The sequence below is a fragment of the Sander vitreus genome, chromosome 5 (genome assembly GCF_031162955.1).
Source record: "Sander vitreus isolate 19-12246 chromosome 5, sanVit1, whole genome shotgun sequence".
Classification (NCBI taxonomy): Eukaryota; Metazoa; Chordata; class Actinopteri; order Perciformes; family Percidae; genus Sander; species Sander vitreus.
The window spans coordinates 4,280,874-4,301,782 of NC_135859.1; the positions used below are offsets into that span (position 1 = coordinate 4,280,874).

General features: G+C 40.5%; 2 protein-coding genes across 4 annotated transcripts; one reads left to right on the plus strand and one right to left on the minus strand.

Annotated features, from left to right (window-relative positions):
* Window positions 1–43: 43 nt before the first annotated feature.
* On the plus strand, window positions 44–4,215 carry gucd1 (guanylyl cyclase domain containing 1). The gene is made up of 6 exons (XM_078250119.1): window positions 44–449; window positions 590–674; window positions 858–1,023; window positions 1,126–1,217; window positions 1,323–1,564; window positions 3,000–4,215. The coding sequence occupies exons 1-6, from the start codon at window positions 443–445 to the stop codon at window positions 3,089–3,091; spliced, it is 684 nt and encodes a 227-aa protein (XP_078106245.1). The 5' UTR covers window positions 44–442; the 3' UTR covers window positions 3,092–4,215.
* Window positions 4,216–4,252: 37 nt separating this feature from the next.
* upb1 (ureidopropionase, beta) lies at window positions 4,253–19,679 on the minus strand. 3 transcript variants are annotated; one of them, XM_078250117.1, is made up of 11 exons: window positions 17,909–18,467; window positions 17,524–17,613; window positions 16,022–16,193; window positions 15,802–15,889; window positions 15,210–15,304; window positions 14,966–15,124; window positions 14,717–14,886; window positions 12,987–13,068; window positions 8,246–8,288; window positions 7,867–8,021; window positions 4,253–6,328 (listed from the first exon to the last, which is right to left on the minus strand). In XM_078250117.1, coding segments are annotated over exons 1-11 (1,140 nt in total). In that variant the 5' UTR covers window positions 17,911–18,467; the 3' UTR covers window positions 4,253–6,244. The 3 variants fall into 3 exon arrangements, with proteins under 3 accessions (XP_078106243.1, XP_078106242.1, XP_078106244.1); XM_078250118.1 differs by lacking the exons at window positions 17,524–17,613; window positions 17,909–18,467 and adding exons at window positions 6,726–6,785; window positions 19,421–19,679 and having other exon boundaries at window positions 6,252–6,328; XM_078250116.1 differs by lacking the exons at window positions 17,524–17,613; window positions 17,909–18,467 and adding an exon at window positions 19,421–19,678.
* Window positions 19,680–20,909: the final 1,230 nt, after the last annotated feature.

A 20,909-nucleotide genomic window follows, 5' to 3' on the forward strand; every position in this document is an offset into this window, starting at 1 on the left:
TTAAAGAAGACTACCCCGCACCGCACGGGGGCAGCATAACTTACAGCATACCAACATGAACAAACACAAGAAAGAGGCTTCTCAGTATGCTAACAAACAACAGCTAACCGAAGCAGAGCTTCACCGTTACAAAAACTTGCCAAAAAATAGTTTTTCTTACTTATATCGCGTATTTGTTTAGTTAACTAATAAGTGTATGTGCAGCAGTGGTGTGCGTTGAGGAGCTAACTTCGCTGTATAAGCAGTGAACCTGCCAACAGACTAGTTTACGTTAATACTGTTAGCCTGACAGCTAATATTGCAGTTGGGCTGTACTAAGTACTGCTACTAAGCATCCATGAAGAAACCCAACCGCGGCTTCAATGCTGTAAACAAGACTGGCCAGCTTGTCTTGAGTTAACGTTAGCTAGTGGGCCGCTTGTCTAAGAAAGAATACAACAGAATGACAGGTGAGTGACTCGACCTGGTGTCAATAACTTTAAACATAAAGTTACGAATTGAGCTAGCTTGAAATGTTTACGAAAGCAGCTCCAGTTTACGGTTGTGAAAGTGTAACTAACATTAATAATAACCCCACTGGTTTTCTCAGAGGATGCCGTCTTGCTGAATGTTCCTGTCATTAGGCAGCTGTTCCACTGGGACTGTGGGTTAGCCTGCTCCAGGATGGTCCTGAAGTAAGTGTTAATCATTTTTTGCTATATGTAGTCTGCCAAAGGTCTTCTGAATAACTATAATAAACACCGAGCATATGATAATGAAATTGTAATGCCTAGAAACACGGAACTGATGACAAGTGTAACACTGGTGCACTACAGTTAACCCATAGGCATTCACAGGCTAACTGTCTAATCTTGCAGGTATCTCCATCCAGTCAGTGATGAGGAGTTTCAGAGAGCATGCTGGGAGCTCAAGCTGACAGAGAGTGTGTGGACTATTGACCTGGCCTACCTCATGTGCCATCTAGGAATCAAACATTGCTTTTTCACGCAGACCCTGGGTGTTGATAAGGGCTTTAGGAATCAGGTACTTTGCTGAGTCTACACCAATGGTACTGTCCTAGCAAGATTGTTATGTTCCTAGTTCTGTGTTTATGATAGTGGCTTTGTCTTTTGGTATGGTTTGCAGTCCTTCTATAAGAAACACTTTGATACAGAAGAAGACCGAGTGAATGAGCTCTTCCTTAAAGCAGAGAGCAAAGGTGTGGTGGTAAAGAAATGGTGAGTTTTGCTGTTAATACTTATTTACTTTGACAAGCCACCAGCTTTTGCCTTAGATAAAGTAAATATAACATATGAAATGTCTTTGTGGATGTCTTCTCATAGCTCTGTGACAGTTCAGGAAATCCAGGCTCATCTGGAGCATGGCCACGTTGCCATAGTGCTGGTCAACGCTGTCGTCTTGACATGTGAACTGTGCTCCTCGCCTGTCAAATACTGCTGCTTCCTGCCTGTAGGCCAGAAGTGTTTCTGCAGGAAGCCAGAGTACCAGGGCCACTTTGTGGTATTGTGTGGCTTCAACAGGACCACTGGCTGTGTTTTCTACAACAACCCTGCATATTCTGACCGTGAGTAATCTCATATGTCCAAAGCACAGGCAGAATGTTGCGTAACTGTAATCGAATAAGAAAACGGTTACAGAAGCCTTTCTGAAAACAGTTTAAAATATATATTTAATTTCAGTTTTTAAAATATAATGCCAAGAAACAGTGTCAGATGTTACATCAGGACTTGGATGCCCTGATATCTGTTGCCTGTTTTTGCCACAAAAAGGGATATTAGTTTTCTTTTTAGATAAAAGTAGTGCTGAAAAAAATGAGTGGATTAATTGACTAGTTATAAAACAGAAAAATAATCACCAACACTTCTGATACTCGTTTAATTATCTAGGTCATTTATCTAGCAAACACTGTAGTTTCAAGTAAGGATTTTCGGCTTTTCATAATTAATAATAATTACATAACAGATGACAAAACGTAAAATATGAAGTCTTCACCCCTGGGCTCTGACAACTTGACTAAGCAATTAACCGATACATCTAAAAAATTAAATTAAAAGATTAATGAAAATGTTAGTTGCAGCATTAGATCAAAGCTTATTTTAGTCTGTTTTTTAGTTGTTAACTCCAAGATAATTCTTTAATTCTGCATGCAAAACAATCAACAACAGTTTGTGGAATAGCCAACCTTTGAGATCATTGACATTTTGAGCAGATGAGGGTGCAATTTGAAAAGTAGTCTCGCATTGCCAGACCTTCCTTCACAGCGCCTCGGAGGAGGGACGGGCGAGTCCAAACAGCATTCGGGGATAGGAGAAAAACGTGCTCTCCTTTTATTGGCATTTCTTTAAACCAATCACAATCGTCTTGGGCGGGTCTAAGCGCTGAGTGGAGCCACGGTACTGCTGCAAAATAGCCTCTGGAAGGAACTTGTTTTGGTGGAACATGTGTACGTTCAAAGGTTGTTTAAGTCGTGCGACAGAAAACTCAGATTGGACAGATAGTCTAGCTAGCTGTCTGGATTTACCCTGCAGAGATCTGAGGAGCAGTTAACCATAGTCCTCACAAATCCACCAGAGTTTAAAATTACAACACAAAGACAGTGGAAGGTAACGGACATGCGAAAAGACTGACATCCAGTGGAATTTTCGGCTGAAAGAGAGCAATCCCAGACGTGGAACGTCGTGGCTATAGACTATGTGTAAAGTAAAAGAATCATTTAAAGTATTACAATTTATCCTGAGGGGAACATGAATGTCTGTACCAAATTTCATGGCGATCCATCCAATAGATGTTGAGATATTTCACTCATGTGAACCTCATTGTGACACTTGAGGACACAAAGACAGACATTGCCACACTGCTAGTGGCTAAAAAACAGGAAAAAGACAATTAGCTTTAGATTCTTGTACTACTATAATCCTTTGACTGCTACTGTAGTAACACGTTTGTGTGTGTGTGTGTGTGTGTGTGTGTGTGTGTGTGTGTGTGTGTTTTATATTCAGGGGTGTGCTGCACCAGCGTCAGTAACTTTGAGGAGGCTCGGCGGAGCTATGGGACAGATGAGGATATCCTGTTGGTCTTTAAGGAGAGTTGATGGACAGTGAAGATGGGTTTGGATTTCACTCTTCTCCTCAGCTCACCATTGTAGTGATCTTCTGATGCTGCAGGTTCGACAGTCTCGGGCTTGTGGCTCCCCCTGGTGTCAGTTGTCGCAGATCCCCTGGGCCCTCCTCTCCGGTGCTAATGAGCCCAACTGATAACATGACTGCTGCAGATTTTCACCGCTATTATTCCCTCCTACACAGTCAGTACCACTCGACCCGTAAAGGATCAACAGCTGGGAGTTTGAATAATCTAAATTGAATTTATTTTTTTAATCCACTTTTTTTGTTGTTGAGATAAGCAGATAGTTCAAATGTATTTTATTGCATCTTTGTTGAATTTTAATGACCCATATTGGAGCTGTTGAAATCTCAAAGTGTGAGTATTTCAGATTTGTGAAACTGCAGTGGATAAAATGTGGGAATCATGACATAGAATAGGAATTACCAGGAAATAGTGTGCGCATAATTCAGGGCTGATGATGACAACATTTTAGTGTATCTAATTTATTTGTGCTGTTAAGTGTTGATGTCCTGAAGAGGCTTGTCAGCAGCCTCCAGCCTCACCTCCACTTGCCTTTTTAAAAGAAATCCTTCTAACTCACCTCTCCGTCACTTTTTATTCTGATGATTCTATCAACAGGGAATACAGGAAGTAGTTTTGAGAGTCTCAGGTAATTTTTCCTCTGAAGTGTGACTTGCGTGTCAAATGACAACTAGTTCAATGCAAAACCCCAAAGTTTGTCTGTGGAACTCAATCTGACTGCAGAAGAACATGGACTATGGATTGACATACTGAAACATGAACTCATCAGTTTTATTGACTTAACTGGAAAAACCAGCTCGGCATTTTGTGTTTTGGTGTTGTGGCAACATGCTGGATAAATAGATAAGTGGTATGGTTGTTTTGATCGGGTGGCAGTACAAAGGAGTAATTCTGACTCATGTTCTCTGTTGTGAAGACTAGGTCATTTCGTCATTGTCACTTAGTTTTATTTTGGTATTGTGTATATGTTTTTGCACTACACTTTAAACCAGACATAATGATGTGTTATTTAAATAAATAAAAAATATACCATGTAATTGCTTTTCTGAATAAATAAAAAAAAATGATGTATTCCTGGTTGTGTTTTTTGGGAAGAACAAACAACACATTTTAAACCACAAACCTTATTTTTTTTATTAAACATAGAGGGGCATTTATTATATGTTGTGATAAAAGGATTTGAACATATGCTCCACCCTTGTCATGTATTTAAGTAAAACACTTCCATTTTAAACCCTAATTTTATATTTACATTTTGCCAAAGGTTGGCGCAATCTGATATGACTATTTTTTCATATAAGTTATATAGGCCATTCCAATATTAGCCAGCTAATATGAGCCTCATATAACTAACGTGGTTTTGGGAGAACGGATTTAATAATCATGAACAAAGTCATCTTAAACATCAGTAGTCCAACCAACCGTATTTCCCCTAAAGCATATTAACCTAAAATCTCCTATCGAGTAGATTATCAGCACCCTATAATCTATGAATTGAATAATTAATAATTGTCATAATAAAACGGTTGTACATTTTGATGTGAGGTCACCAAACTCTTTGTGCTAAGAACAATAAAGATGTAATATTTTTCCCGCAGTAGGTGCAACAAAGCTCACTAGAGAGTGAAGGAGCTGTCAGTCAACCACATTCTGTACATGATGCCCACACAGTCCTGAGAGGACATCTACCTTATCAGCCAAAATAGCCTAAATGCTTTCATTTGATTGATTCATTTGATCATTTAATGGTTATAACAATTTTCTATTGGTGCCTCTAATGAAAATTAGTTGGATCCATCTTATAAAGTCTTTAAAGAGGCGCTATGCAGTTTTGGCCATTTCTTTGCTGTTTTCTCACTTTTTGCTCGCAGGTTTCTCTATAGAGCTCCCCCTACAGCTTCGGAATAGATATTTGGCAGCTCCTATGTTTACTTGTGTTTGACTCCTCGCTCAGGACTCAGGTCAGTCTGCCGTTTCCTCTTTCTCTGTTTCTCAGACAATGCTTCCCTAGCTTTCTGCTTCTTTTTAGCCGGCTCAGCCATAACTATAGTGTGAAAAACTCCATTGCTACCTTGTTAGCCGGTTCCTGAATGGGTGTAGGTGTGCAGTGCCGTGAAGCAATTTGTTACATCGCGAGACTTGATATCACGCAATACTTCCTGACGCTGAGGCCGGCGGCTTGCAAGTTGTCATTTTGCACTAAAGTTCTCAATAAAACGACAAACTTCTTAGTACTTTTCATTCGTAGTGAAGTGTTTAATTCATACAGGACTATAGAAAAATAGGCTTTACCATGTGGTTATTTCATATAAACTATTTTTTTTATTAAATTACCAGAAAACATGCTATATCGTGATGTATATTGTTATCAAGGTATGAAATGACCTATACCAGGATACAAAATTTGGGGCATATTGCCCATCCCTAAGTTCATTTTTTAAAGAGAAGTCATTTTTTGTTGTACTGATTAAAAGTTGAATTCATATGCAATAAAACAAACCCTTGTTCAATTCAATGCAGCTGCTACAGCCTTACTTGGTCTAGTTAGACCTTTGGCGTACAGACAGTGGCTAACTATAGTTAGTGTTAGCAAACTTAAGATAGATATTAATGTGTAACTCACTGACTTTGTGAACTTTCCCTACCTTATGCTACAGTTACAAAACTGTTTTAGTATTTAGCATTAACCCATAATTGGCACTTGTGGCTGCAGCGGCCACCGTTCAGCAACAGTTACATGGTCTCGCTTTAAGGACTTGTTGATCGGTCAACAGCTCCATATACATTTTTAGACAACTGAAAAAGCCAGGCTTGTGTTAAATGATCAACAATGAAATCAAGAAAAGTTAGTTATCCACTTATAAAGAACACTGGGTTGACTTTGAATGTAGTGTTCTGCCATACAGTGATAGAACCAAGAATGTGACATACACATTACATACATACACAACAAATTATGCAGAAGAAAAAGGACCCCCTCAAAAAAGAGATGCTACTTCTCAAGGGGTCATTCCTAATAAAACAATCCCAACTTTATGGAAAAAGAAAAGAACTGAACTTGATTAGTTTCATACTTAAATCTACTATAGTAGAATATCATCTACTCCTTCACTATGTTGGGTTTGAAGTCATGTCTGACAGCCTTGGTAAGTTCCTCTGCATACTCAGAATATCGCCCTGTCATCTGCAAAGTAAGGTACATACATAGATTAACAGTAGTCCAGGAGAATATATTGTTTTTTTTGACACAATGGTGTTTACATAATACAAATCTTCTTAAAACCTTTGCCTCTTTAGCAAGTATGTCTAATATACAACCAACCAATCACTGCAGGAACACATAAACCTTGATGGGCTACAGCTACATTACTACGTTTTTTGTTTAAAGCTTTAGTGCGTAACTTTTGTATATCATTGAACGTCCGTTACATTCAAGCCATTGCCAAATGAGTTGATACAAAGCTAATTAAGATCAGCTCCACGCAACTGTCTGTCTGTGTGTATTTCTCAGTATGGCTATGTTCAGAAACTGGTGTCGTCCGGCGACTTTCGTGTTCAGAAAATTAAGTGAAGATAATTACCTCTTCTGAAGCGACCATCATGTTTTTTTAATCCTCTGTGTCCTCCTTGGCTACAAGTAACTGCGTGGAGGAGGGGTGGGGTTTTTGTTGTCATTACTTAGAATTCCTCATGGGGGAGACAGGAACTATGCACTATAGCTTTAAAAACAAATATCTTTTCAATTCAATTCAGCAACTGAATGGAAAAGATATTTGCTAAGTTGTGCCTCGCATCCACAATAATACAGCATTTCCGAGAATGGAGACTTTGGAAACACTGCTGTCCCCATTTTGATTTGAAAACACTTGGGTTGTTTTGTATTCTGGGCGGGCATGTTCCTTTGGAAACAACAATACACGTCAGTCGGTCTTATCGGTTAGGTAGGCTTACAAACCTTTCAGTAAAAGTTCCACTTCGTCATCGGTCCAAGCAAATAAATCCGTCTTACTTTTCGTTATTGTTGTTGTTTTCAACGTATACAGTACATCCATGATTGTCAACCGCAGAGTAACGTCAGACAATTTGCTTCCTGTTTACACCAACACGCCCATGCCCATCATGTACGAATGGTCATGTTTTATGCATTGTCAGACGTGTTTATATGAATGTAGTCTCGCTTTGCCAGACCTCCTCCACAGGGCTGCAGAGGAGGGTCTGGGGAGTTCACACAGCATTCCGAGATGGGAGGAAAAGGTGCTCTGGTTTATTGGCATTTCTTTAAACCAATCACAATCGTCATGGGCGGCGTTAAGCACCGGGCAGAGCCACAGTGACGCTGCAAAGCCTCGGGAAGGAACTTGTTTGGGTGGAAGATGTGTACGTTCAAAAGTTGTTTTAGTCGTGCGAGAGAAAACTCAGAATGGACAGATTTACCCTGCAGAGATCTGAGGACCAGTTAACCATAGTCCTCATAAATCCAACGGAGTTTAAAATTCCAACGCAAAGAAAGCGGAAGGTAACAGACATCCGGGGGAATTTCCGGCGGCAACGGAGCAATTCCGGACGTGGAACGTCATGGATATAGACTATGGACGGAGATTAGTTCTGCGACTGGAGCTAAAACTCTTGCGTCGATAGTAGTGTAGATGTAGCATTAAAGTAGGTCAAAATGTGACATACATGAAGGCAACATACTGTATACAATTCCCAGTTAGTTTTTACCTTAAAACTCCATTTGTCGCTGATTTGTCTGTTCAGGTTGAGATCCAATTCTACCACCAGGAGTCCGTCACGGGTCCTGGAGAGCCCCGGGGTGCGGCTGCCGTCAGGAGCAGACACATAACTCGATCCATAGAAGTGTCCGAAGTCATGGTGAGCTGCAAAAGTCAGGAGAGCTCTAAGTGGTACTGAAACACTGTATGTAGGACCAAACATGACAGACTAGGAAAACTATTATTATTACTATTATTGATAAAATAAATAACATCACAAAATATTCAGGTTATCTGTAAGAAAAAACATACTAATGCACATTTACAGGTTAAAGAAGCTAAATGAAAATTAAGCTAATTTTCTCAGTTCTAGGAAATAAATCTCTTACCTTTTTTTCCATCACCAGATGTGAATTCACTTTTGAAATGCTCCTGTGAGAAATACACAAATAAACATAAAGTCACACCGGCTCCCAACAGTGAACTGAGCTGAGTGGAGACCCCTGAAGAGGGCCATAGCTACCACAACCTATTGCTGTGTAACTTCCAATTGTGGTCCCAATTTTGGGAAGAATTGGGTATGTAAATAGTCTTTAGGATAATAATCAGTAATGTATACTTTCTTGAGAATTTGGTGAAAACATGTCCCACTAAGAAAAGTGCTAATTCTGTTGATGAATATAAATATTCAGGGTTAATAATCTGAGGGTCTTTTGCACAAATGTAAACTTTTTTCATGAGTTTGTTTTTTAATTTAATGAATTATATTTTTATATGCGAGCCCATTAACCACAAAATCACTTGTCCTCAAACAAGGGATTATCATTTCAGTTTGATAAAAAACAATAAAAACTGTTTTTAAAATGAATAAAATACTTAGCCTACCAGATGAAAAACCAGAGTGAAAAGTTTCTATAAAACTAAAAGCAGCAATAAGTTACTCAAAATGTGTACCACATTTTTGTCAACACCATCAGATATATATAAAAAGCAATAAAATCCAGCAACCACAAGGTCACAACTATATTGCTGAGGACCCCCTTGTCCACCCTCCAGATCTACTACATACATTGACATATATAAAATGGACCAACAGATCCCGTTGCTCTGGATGGAGACCAGTGAAGGATATTAGAAGCACTTTTCTGGAGATGGCTGAGCGTTACTGCGCAGCCTCAAACTGAGCTTGAAGACGTAGATGTGATGTGAGCAACCTGTCTGAAAGTTGGAAGTCTTCTGGTAGCTGTGCCAAGAGAAATCTCAATCATTCCCAATCTTGCAGAGACGGAGAGCGTAGGTATATGTAAGGAGATAACATGGACACAGGCTAATTATTGCTAACTGAAATGCTAGTTAACATTAGTAATTAAACTTAAACAGCTAATGTAAGTTGAAACTGTCTGCGAGCTTCTCCTGTACTATACGGTAATTTCTCTACTGTGCAACAGTAAATCGCGTGATTATGACACAATCGTTAGCCTATTTTTATAAAAACGTCTGCTACGGAGCCATAACGTGAGGTACAAGGTAATGGAGCCTTTTATACATTGTCGTGTTTCTTTAGAAATAAACAATGGACAAATAGAGTCTTTAAACACTTCAGATGTAAAATTATTCGCTGTCAAAGTGAATGGCAGTCAATGGAATGCTAACGGGAGGTGATGGCATGTTAGCATCAAAATGGCGCCATAGGAGCTATGCGTTCCGAGGAGAAGCTTACCCCCTTGACTACATGCAGCAAGGTCAGCCAGGCTACTGTAAGTTTGCTATTATTTAAAAATGGTATTATAAAAGTGTTGATATTGTTAGTATCACAACAATGATGTGTCAACACTGTCACTGTAAAAAAGATTATATGAAATTACGACATACATTTATACGTTTTAAGTAGAGGCCAGAGGTAGCTAGCAACAGAGGGAACTCAAGATGGCTAACGTATACAACTCATGTATATCATGTAGAAAAGCAGGTTTTTGTCACTACCGTCAGACGTCAACACCGTCAGGCTTTCTGTCTGACGGTGGTGACGTGTAGTTTGACGGTGTTGACAAAACCCTCCAAATCATCCTCAGTGGAGGCTTGAATATAATTTACGATCATGATAAATACCAATATGGCTTGTAATGGTTCCGTAACCTCTTTATTTTTATTTATGTAATTTCCCCCTATATTTCTTCCACACAGGCCCAAAATGCATGTTAAACAGGGAAGACTTTGCACAGCAATCACAGTGACTGTTGAGCAGCATTGTAATACATTTGGGAAATTAGGAATGTTCAGGGGTTAAACTGCTCTGCAGCTGACTCCAACTGTGTGTGGTGCAATGTCTGTTTATTGTAACACGAGGACTTCTAGTCATTGGGGATGCACATGGTTGGAATATTGAAAGTGTACAATATTCCTTACTATATGTATCCCCAGAAAATGAATTTAACCAACATTTAACCCAATTATTTTTTTCTAGAAAGTTATGGCTAGGCAGCAGCTATCAGTGGAGGAGTGAAGGAGAAGGAACAGGGAATACCAAAAAAAGCGGAGAGAGAACATACATAGTGAGGCAGAGTTAAAAGAGGAATAAGGAAAGGCAAAGATGGAAGCGCTGTTTCTGCTACAGAAATTCAGCAAAAACGGAGAAGAAGAGTATAGTCTTCAGTCACTCCCAATCATAACATGCTAGACTATAATAACTTTCACCACTGCTCATTTTATAAAGGCCGCCACAAGAAAACGTGTCTTTGTTTACATTGTATAATGTGCTGTTGGATTGCTTTTTATTTTGCAATTCTGTCAGCACGCTAGCTAGCAGCGCTACCGTTAGCGCACTAATACTGCTAGCTAACATTGGCAGTCAAACAAACATCAATGATCCAATGTCTTTTTGATAATCTACACGTTTTTCTTGCGGTAGCCCTTCTACAATAAGCCGTGCTAAAAGTTACTATAATCCGTTCAAGGAGTTGATAAGCAGACAGATTAGCTAGTTAGTTGATAAGTTTTCTACTTCCACTTTATAAACAGCTAACCATAGCAGCCAACGTTAACGTTACGTCCCTGCTGGAGCGTCAGTTACTTTAGCGATGTTTAACGTTAGCTACATAACGTTAGAGGTCAAGGGGTGTGGTGATGACATCATCGATACGCACGTATGCGGCTTCGCCGTCCAAACAAAGCCAAAAGGGAGCCGTTTTCGTTTTTTTTCACCCTGGGACCAGGTTTAAAAAAAGTGCGTTTTCAGGCAGTGCGTTTACAGGATTCGTTTCGACGATTGGCCCAAATGATGCAAAATGTGCGTTTGCATCAAAAAGCGGAAGACCTTGGAGAGGATTGTATTGCGACACCTGAGAACCCTGGTGAGCTCAGAACTGGACCCCCTACAGTTTGCTTACCAACCAGGCATAGGGGTGGAGGATGCCATTATCTATCTATCACACAGCTCACTGTCATACCTGTAGAACACTGGGAGCACTGTGAGGGTCATGTTTTTTGATTTCTCCAGTGCTTTCAATACAATCCAACCATCACTGCTCTGGGGGAAGCTATTGGGAGCTGGTGTTGACCCACACCTGTCTGCATGGACCATCAATTACCTCACTGACAGACCACAGTATGTGAGGCTCCAGGACTGTGTGTCTGATGTGGTGATGAGCAGTAGGAGCACCACAGGGTACCGTGCTCGCTCCTTTTATCTTCACCCTGTATACAGCGGACTTCAGGTACAACACAAGCAGCTGTCACATGCAGAAGTTCTCTGATGATACTGCCATTGTTGGGAGGGTATCAGAGGAGAATGATCAGGAATACCGGGAGGTCATCGGGGACTTTGTCAACTGGTGTGAGTCAAACCGCCTTCACATCAACGCCAGCATGATAGAGGAGATGGTGGTTGACTTTCGCAGGAGGCCGCCTGGTATGGTATGGGTGTCGACATTGAGATGGTCGAGACATACAAATATCTGGGTGTTCACCTCAACAAAAAACTGGACTTGTCCAAAAACACAGACGTCCTGTACAAAAAAGGCCAAAGCCGTCTCCACCTGCTGAGGAGGCTGAGGTCCTTTGGTGTGTGCAAGACTCTGTGGTGGCGTCTGCAATCTTTTATGCAGTAGCCTGCTGGGGAGCTGGGAGCACAGGGAGGTACAGGAAAAGGCTAAACAGACTGGTGAAGAGGGCTAGCTCTGTTCTGGTCTGCCCTCTGGACACCATACCCCCTACGTGACACTGTGAGTCCACACCTTACTCATCTGTACATCTGTGTCTCTATACTGTCTGTTTATAGAAGGATGTTTATTGTGTAAATATGTTTGATTTATTACTATTATTATTATAACTAATTCTATTTTTTCAATTTCTTATACTTAATGTATATTTTTTTCCATCTGTGTTTACTTAATGTATATTTTTGTTATTCTGATGTGTGTACATGTTTTCTTTTGAGCTGCTGTAACAGGAATTTCCCCAGTGTGGATTAATAAAGTCTATCTTATCTTATCTTAAAACACGAGAAAGATACTCAAGAGAGATGAAAGCTTTGAGAAATACACTTCAAGAGGTAATAAAGGATAGGAACAAACTGAAAAAGGATTGGCAAAGAGAGAAAACTAGAAATAAAAAAACACAAGAATCACAGAGAAAAAACTACAAGGAAGCAAACTGAAAAACCTCCATCAAGAAAAACCTGTCGTTGCAAAATGCTCTTATTCACGAACTGAATCAAAACAAATCTGCTCACAAGAACAACAACTTGACTCTATCAGGGGTTCTGAAGAAATATTGCCTAATCCACAAGACAAAACAGTTTGGCGTAACATATAACACACTGTGGATGAGGATGAGAACTGAGAAAAACCCACTTACATTCAAACAGTAGGTGGTTCATGATTTCTTCCATAATGCCGTTATGATATCGTAATTTTTTTATCTCAATTTTTGTAACATTTACAACAAAAAAAGCCTTTTATAAAATGTTTAAAAATCATGAATGTTTTCTAACCAAACCAGATTTAAAGAAAACAACACTTTATGTCTAAAATCTGGCTACAACCATGAACTTGACTGTCAAAAGCGCAACTCTGTGAGCTCTCATATGCTGTCATTTATCAGACCTCTGTGAATGACTGCAGACTGACTTACCGTCCCAACACGGTTGATTGCACAAGTGAAACAGTGGTTAGCTATTGCTGCATTCCTGGCCTCAATGGACCACATGGGCTCACTGTAGACAAGAAAAAACATTATTATTGATGTTAATAAAACAATAACTAACAACAACTTCAGTACGGTACAGTATATGTATAGCAACAGCAACAGGTCTAGTTTTGGGGGGAACAGCGGGAATAGGTACCACTATTCAATTACATTTTATTTATAGTGTCAAATCACAACAGATAGAGTAGGTCTAGACCACATTCAAAATTTACAGAGACCTTAAAATTCCCCACAAGAGCAAGCCTTTGGTGCGACAGTGGCAAGGAAAAACTTCCTTTTAACAGGCAGAAACTGGCTCTTGGTGGGCATTGTGACTTATAGTCAATTTATGATGACGAGAAAACACAATCACAGGCTAAAACCAGTGGTGTAGTCTAGTTTTTTGGAGTGAATACACTGTGATCTTTCCCTCCCAGCGTCATTATCGCCAGTCCCAGAGCGACGCGTCCCAGAGCGTCAACCCCATAAGTATTTTATAACGTTATCACATATAGCATCAGCCTTATCTGGCTCATTTTCTGTAGTTTCTGTACCGTTAACGTCTGCTACAGTGTCACTCGAAGCAGCAGTATAGTTTAATGGGCAGGCTTACCAAAATACTGTGTAGTTTAAATTCACTTGTTTCAAGTGTGATTCCAGTGATTCACATTAGTTAATTTCAAATTTGCACAGAGAATGACTGCCAAGCAACTGTGTTGTTGTTCCTATGCGACTCATAAGACAGGCGGGGTGAATTTATGAACGTAAGTGTGAAAGTTCTGTCACAAAAACAATAGTTGTTACGTATCGTTATCCTTGCGCTTTTGTAAGTGGGTATATGGAAATCCTTGACTTTTCCTAGTGGGTATATGGCGTATTCCTGCATATCACATAGACTGCACCTGTTATGGGCAGCTCTTTCTCTCCGCCCTGTTTTGGGTGTTTTTGTTCTCTGTTTGTCGTCTGTGTTTTTCCACCTGGAGTGCTGGAGGTGTGTTCAGAGGAAAGTAGGTCAAGGTGTGTGGCCGAATCAACACTGCACAGCCATTCCTCACAGCTGCAGCTCATCTACAAGATTCATTCCAGCAATACTTAAACCCGGGCTGATCACCTCTTTGGCGCCAGTTCGTTATCTACACCCATGTGGTAACTTGGCTCTGAGTTCTCAGTTTACTCAAGTTGTGTCCGTGTTGTCTTGTGCACCCTAGCTTTTGTCTTTGTTCTCCTGAGCTCATACTTACCCTGTGTTTCTGTCCAGTGACCGCTCAGACCTGCTGCCTCCTCCGCTGTTCCTACAAGCTTCCACCCTCACCGTCCTGCCTTATCCTCCACCTGTGGAATCTACTGTGAACTCTTCCCTGCCTGTCCGCCTCAAGTCTCGTACGACCTGGATCGTTCCCCCTCGGCTCGCCTCGGTACTCGGACCAGACAGGAGATTCCCCGCTCAGACAAAACCCACACTGTATCTCTGAGTACTATTTTCTTCATTAAAACCTTTACAAACTGCTTTCATTATCTGTGTGTGTGAAATCTCTGAGTTCTGGGTCAGAACAAGCCCCTAACAGCACCACTGGTAAAAACCTAATCTGATGAAAATAAATGAATAATACCAAAACAATTGGACATCATTGCAGCAATGCCAGGAGGAATACTACTTACTCCATTGAGTCTATTACCTGAGAGCTCCAACAGTAGCTGAGGGGTTGAAGATGATCTCCGCTCCATTCATACTATACATGAACCAGTTGAGAGGGTGATGGCGCCCGTAGCAGATATTAACAGCAATGTTCCCAAACTGTGTCTGGAACACTGTGTGGCCAGTGTCGCCCTCCATATAATATGTAGACTGAGTGTAAAAGAAATACAGTGAACAAAGCATTTTGCCTAATTTCATACAGCTGCATGTACGGAAATCGCACACTAACCTCATTAAAGTCTCCGATCCTGGGAATATGGTTCTTTCTGCTCTTTCCCAGCACATTTCCAGAGTTGGAGATCACCACTGCTGTGTTCCACAGAGTGCTGTGCAGCCCCTCTCGCTCCAGAATTGGAGAAACAACTACCATGTTGTATTTTTTAGCCAGCTAATGATAGAATCACAGTTATTATTAGGCTTCTGTACTGTAGTAAAGCATATCATTGCACTGTGGCAGAACTCTGTAATCCCACCTCTTGGCAGAAGTGTGTGGTGTTTCCTTCTTCAGCAGACTCTGCAAACTCCGTCCATGGTTCTTTCTCACGGGTGCAGAAACCAAAGGGCATGGCTGGGGACAGCAAAAAGGTTAGTTTTGTTAACTGGCCAATATGTAATGTACAGTTCTGACTAGGGCTGGGTAACTTTTCGTTATCGTCATACCAGTTCCTGAACGTTATCAATAAAAAAAAAAATCCACTTTAACAAAGACATTACAACACACCACATTACGGTACAAATCTTTTTTTCAGCTACTTTACACCTATTTGACGCACACTGTAGTCAAGCTTCCCAAAATGCACGTGTCAGCCCCATCTCTGTGCATAGCGTGGAGTTTTTCCTGCATTCCTCTGATGTGTAATGTTGGCCAATCACAAGCATGGTACAAACATGCTGTTTGCTTATTGGCTCACTGACACTGATGAGCTCTACTCCTTAGGTATTCATATTTGGTAATGACGGATAAGGCATTTTTCAATACTCGATACTAAGGAGGTAATTCGGTCGGTGCATAAAAATATCAAAGTTTGGTACCCAGCCCTAGTTCTGACTCATTAAAACACTCACTCCAGGTCTCCTGAAAGCAGACAATGTTTACAGCGCACATGGCTGCCACTTCAACCATTTCACCAATCCGGCTATGCATGGCATTGACCTGTGGAGGGGACAAGAAGAGGGTTTACACCAGTGACTTTTACCTGCAGTTTTAAGAATGTACAGCACCCTGTCCGTCTCTATCCCACTGAAACCACGACAGGCCTGTTTAATAACGTGTCTGAGTCCTGACCTGGTCCAGGATGGGAGCATCAGTGGGCAGAACTATGTGGTTCTGAATGAGTCCCACACGGATCCTTCTTGGCGGCCTCAGTTGTTCCTGTGCAGCTTCAAACCTGTAACCCTTCAGCTCAAAGTCACGCTCAGCGGCAGCACTCACAGCACATGCAGGCAGGTCCAACTTCCTGTGACAGACAAGATTCTTCATGAGTATTTACACAATGGACACCCTTATGTGATGTTTTCAAAACATGCAAAACAATATACAGGGCTACACCAGAATAGTGATTTGACATTATTCTCAAAAAGCATTTGGATGTAATTTACATAAAGACATGAGGTAGGTCAGTTTTTGCTAGTCTCTTAATATACACATAGGAAAGTGTATTCTAATATTTGAAATACTAAAACTTTAAAAGCAAATAGTCAGATGTGAAGAGGTTGTGCAACACGTATAGATCGTGCAGCCGTGTTCTATGTTGTATTGTATTATCCTTGTCACTTAGATAAATTGAATGCATTAAAAAAAAAATCCTGTCAAATAACCTATAAATACCCTTGTATTTCACCATGAACAGAAGATAGGAAGAAGATCTAACATTGTTTCCGTGTAATAACTGAACAAATTAAATTGTTTACAGGTGTCTCTAAGGCCTTTAAATCAATAGCAAGAAGTGAGCAAAACCTTTGCTCCCTTGGTTTCTGTGTATTCTTCAGTTTCAGTCCAAACACCACAGAGCAGAGATCTTTGAGAGATTCCTTTTTAGCTTCTAAAATGTGAAGAATTTCCCCTTTTCTTTGTCATATTATTTAGTGAACTAAACATCTTTGGGTTTTGGACTCATGGGCGTCAGTTTGGTTTGAAATGTGCTGGGGACAGAGACACATTTGGAAGTGCATTTTCAGAAATGCATTTTCAGAAGTGCTTAGACTTAGACATAGGCTGAATCCCATTTCTCTATTACCCCTACCCCTTAGCCCTTGGCCCTAGAAAAACGAGGGGTAAGGGGTAGGGGTGAAAACATACCCCTATGAAATGGGACGCCACTTGGTTACATCATCATACATACTTAGGTCTGTTTGCAATACATATTTGTATACACACTGCATGGTGTGTTGTATATCTGTTTCAGTTATCACTGTTTTGAATGTCATTGATGTTCAGAAACACTTTCTTTGTTAACAAAAAGCTGTCTTTATTGCCCAATAAAGTAAACACTACAGGCAAAAACATTATATAAAAATATGTTATATTACAGAACAATTATCAACTATTTAACTTACATGTCACACACATATAAAGAAGGCACTCAAATGTATAAAACTCAAAAAAGACACACAAGACCACAAACAAACAAAAAACTACAGCTATTCTGACTCCAGTCTGATGCCTGTTGGCCAGTAACCTTTCCCCTCATACCCCATTTCCTTCATTAGTGTCCTGTATCATGACCAACAACAATGTACAGGTGCATGAACAGGAATGAATTACACATGTTTACAATAATACAGTACCAATACAATAATGAATGGCTACAACACGAACGCAGAAACTTCTGCTCGTTTTCAGAAAGTGGATCAGCTACTGGGTTTCCTCCGGCGTCCCTGTGTGATACAGGACGGTAGTGTTATACACTGATATCAACAATGGAGTTTAGTTAACACTGTAGACATGCATGGAGTCCATTCAAGGCAGAGAAATGCGGGACTGTTGTGCAAATAAGCAATGTAGCTAACGTTAACGTTAACTTTAGCGTTAGCTTTAGCATAGCAAGCTAGCGATTTTTAAAAACGTTTCAATTACAAATATGGTTGCAAATATATATGTACAGGACTGTGTAGAGCACAAAACAAGACTGTCGTAATTTTTAAATCAATTCTTTAAGCTGAAAATACTTACATTTATGGATCTCTCTGGTCGACGGGGCAGCCATGTTCCTTGTTGCGCAATGAATCTGGATAGCCCTTGCTGTTCAAGTAAGCTTGCGTCCTTACTTGGCGTCAAGGGGTATATAGCCCTTCCCCTTAGCCCTACCCCTCGACCAAAATGATGACGCATTCATTTTTTTTTCTCTTTTGTGCGGGTCATGTTTTGAAAGACGCTGTCCTGTAGCTTACTAATGTAAATGAATAAAAATGTGTACAAAAATGTGATGATGTCCGACACGTTTTATGAAGAAGAAAACCTTTAGTTTTCAAAAAGCATTAGACATATGAACCACTTTGTTCTGCTTCATGTATCCATGTACCATGTTGACAATGTGACATGACGTGACATCAGACTCAGAGAGAGGAGCTGCGCGGGATTAAAAAAAAAACACTTCTGGGGTCTGAATAACCGTGGAAAGAGTTGCTTCTAGGGTTTCAATGCAAACACAATCCTCTTGAATGGAGAGCATGATTCCTACACAGGGGAAGTTTCAATTCAACTCCAAAAAAAAAGCATTTCAAAACGGAATCTGACAATCCCTTGAGAAAGACAAACACAAACCAAAAGTCCCTGGCTCCTTGGAGATGTGTAGGAAAAAAAAGTTTATCCAAAGTTAGAGCGCAAGGGAGCGGTGTTGAAGTGTGAGCAGGCGGCTGAGCAGTCCTGTGGAATAACAGTAATATTGTGCAATACAATATTTGTAGTTCTGCACCACAGAACGGCTGTGTCTGTGCCTGCCCTGTGGGGATAGAGATTTTTGTGGATTTGTTGGCATCTGTCGCTCAAGAATGATATGAGTTATGAACTTTATTTTTTTTAACTAAATTGAGCTCGAGGTTTTCAAAAAAAGTGGTGGGTAGGCCTATAAAATGACTCATGACGAAATCTGATAGGTACGCATACCCACCGTCCCCACCGAAATCGACGCCTATATTTGGACTGTTGGTTGGACTCAGCAAAGTACTTGAATAGTTTGCCTTACACTCTGGGATATAATAAAATAATATTTTACTATTTATGGACATTTTTTGGACAAAATTAGTTATCAATGAAATAATATGCAGATTAATCAATAATTAAAGTCATTGTTCGTTGCAGCCCTAGTTTGTGATTTACTTCTTCAGTATGTTATTCTCCCGTGAGTATAATTGGAGATGTGACTCATAAAGAAACAGAGGTCCGGATTAATACCCCTTCCTGGCTTTTGCCTTTGTGCTTTTCAGCAATAACACCATTATTAAGTGTAGCAAGAGCCCTACTTGGACACAGAAACTAGAAAGTTTTAAACCTTTTAATGAGTAATCCTTTCTTTGCACAGGTTAAAGGTTGTGTGTTGAACACTGCAGAGCTTACACAGCTGACCAAAGTCCACGCAACAGAATAATAATTTACCAGGAACAAATTGAATGGAAAATGATATGATCCATAAGACTGGTTCGGTTCACCACAGTTAAACAAGTAGCTACTCTCGCGACAACTCACTGTGTGTCCTTTCCGAATAAGATGCGTTTCACTTCTGACAGCTCGGCCTCTGGCAGGTGGGACTCCAGAGATTTCTCCAGCGATTCAAACTCACATGCAGACATCTCTGCGTGTTCTTCGGGTTTGCGGCTTCACAGCAGCTCGTTGACTGATGGATAGGGGCTGTGCATCTGCCCCTTTTATCTGTTACACTCTTATATAAGACTCTGGGTTTTCACTGGTTGAGTGGCGCTACAATGTTTGTGCAGCGGCTGGTAAGGGAAGTTTTGTAACTCTACTAGTGCAGTGCACGCCCTCAAAACGTGATATGGTTAAGTTTCAGTTGCAGATTTAATTCACAAAATAGGCTATCACAATTAAAATATGACGCATTATTATTAATTTTACTAGCCGGCATTATATGAGTTGACAGCTCCACCTTGAGACGTGAACAGGGTTGGACTGGCCATCTGGCATACCTGAAATTGTCCCGGTGGGCCGACGCACTTTTGGGCCACATCGCCGATATAATTTATAGGCCTTTTATTTTTTATTTATTAATTAATTTTTTGGCCGCGCCGGCCCATAAAGAACTGACAGCGGCCCATTGGTTGATTTTCTTTATGGGCACTGGCCTGACCCAATCAAATCCAGGAACCCCCTACCCCACTCCCGGCCCTGAGACACGAGCTGTAATAGTTATGCTGGAAGTTTAGCATCCACGTTAAAATGGACGAACGACCACCAAAGCGCAAGGGAGGTGCAGTGAAATTACGGGAGAAAAAGATTAAGAATCTACAGGATGCCTCAAAATGTGCCAACATTTCTGACATGTTTAGGGCTGTAGTAGCTAGCTGCTTCAACATCAGCATTACCTGAAGTAGAGGAAGGAGGAGAGGTGGCTGGCTATACAGAGAAGCAGAAACAACATCATGACAGGGATGAAGCCGATCAGGAGGAGAGTGAACCCGACAGGGCCATGGGAGCGAGTGAGGAAAAGATGGAAGAGAGAGTAGATGACGACGTGGTAAGGAGCAGGCAAATTAACAGGAACTCTCAGAAAGGGAGGGAGGGTGTGTGTGTGTGTGTGTGTGTGTGTGTGTGTGTGTGTGTGTGTGTGTGTGTGTGCGCGCGCTCTTTTCCAGGACATATACTACTCTCAGCTTTATTGTAGCTTCTGGGAAGGGTTATGGTTATGGTTACTGTATTTAGCAGACACTTTTGTCCAAAGCGACAAAATATGAATCTTACAATAGTTAAAAATATTAAGCAAAATAGTAACAATAATGACAATACAATATCAAATATCAATAATAAAACAAAATAAACAAATACCATGAATATAAAAATCATAACTAAGAATTAATTAATTATTTAAGTGTAAGATCAACAGATAAGTCTTGAGATCCCTCTTGAAGGATCCAAAACTATCACATGAACACAGACCACTAGGCAACTCATATCATAGAATGCACGCACATTTTAAGAGGACTGTCTGCAGAATGTGTCT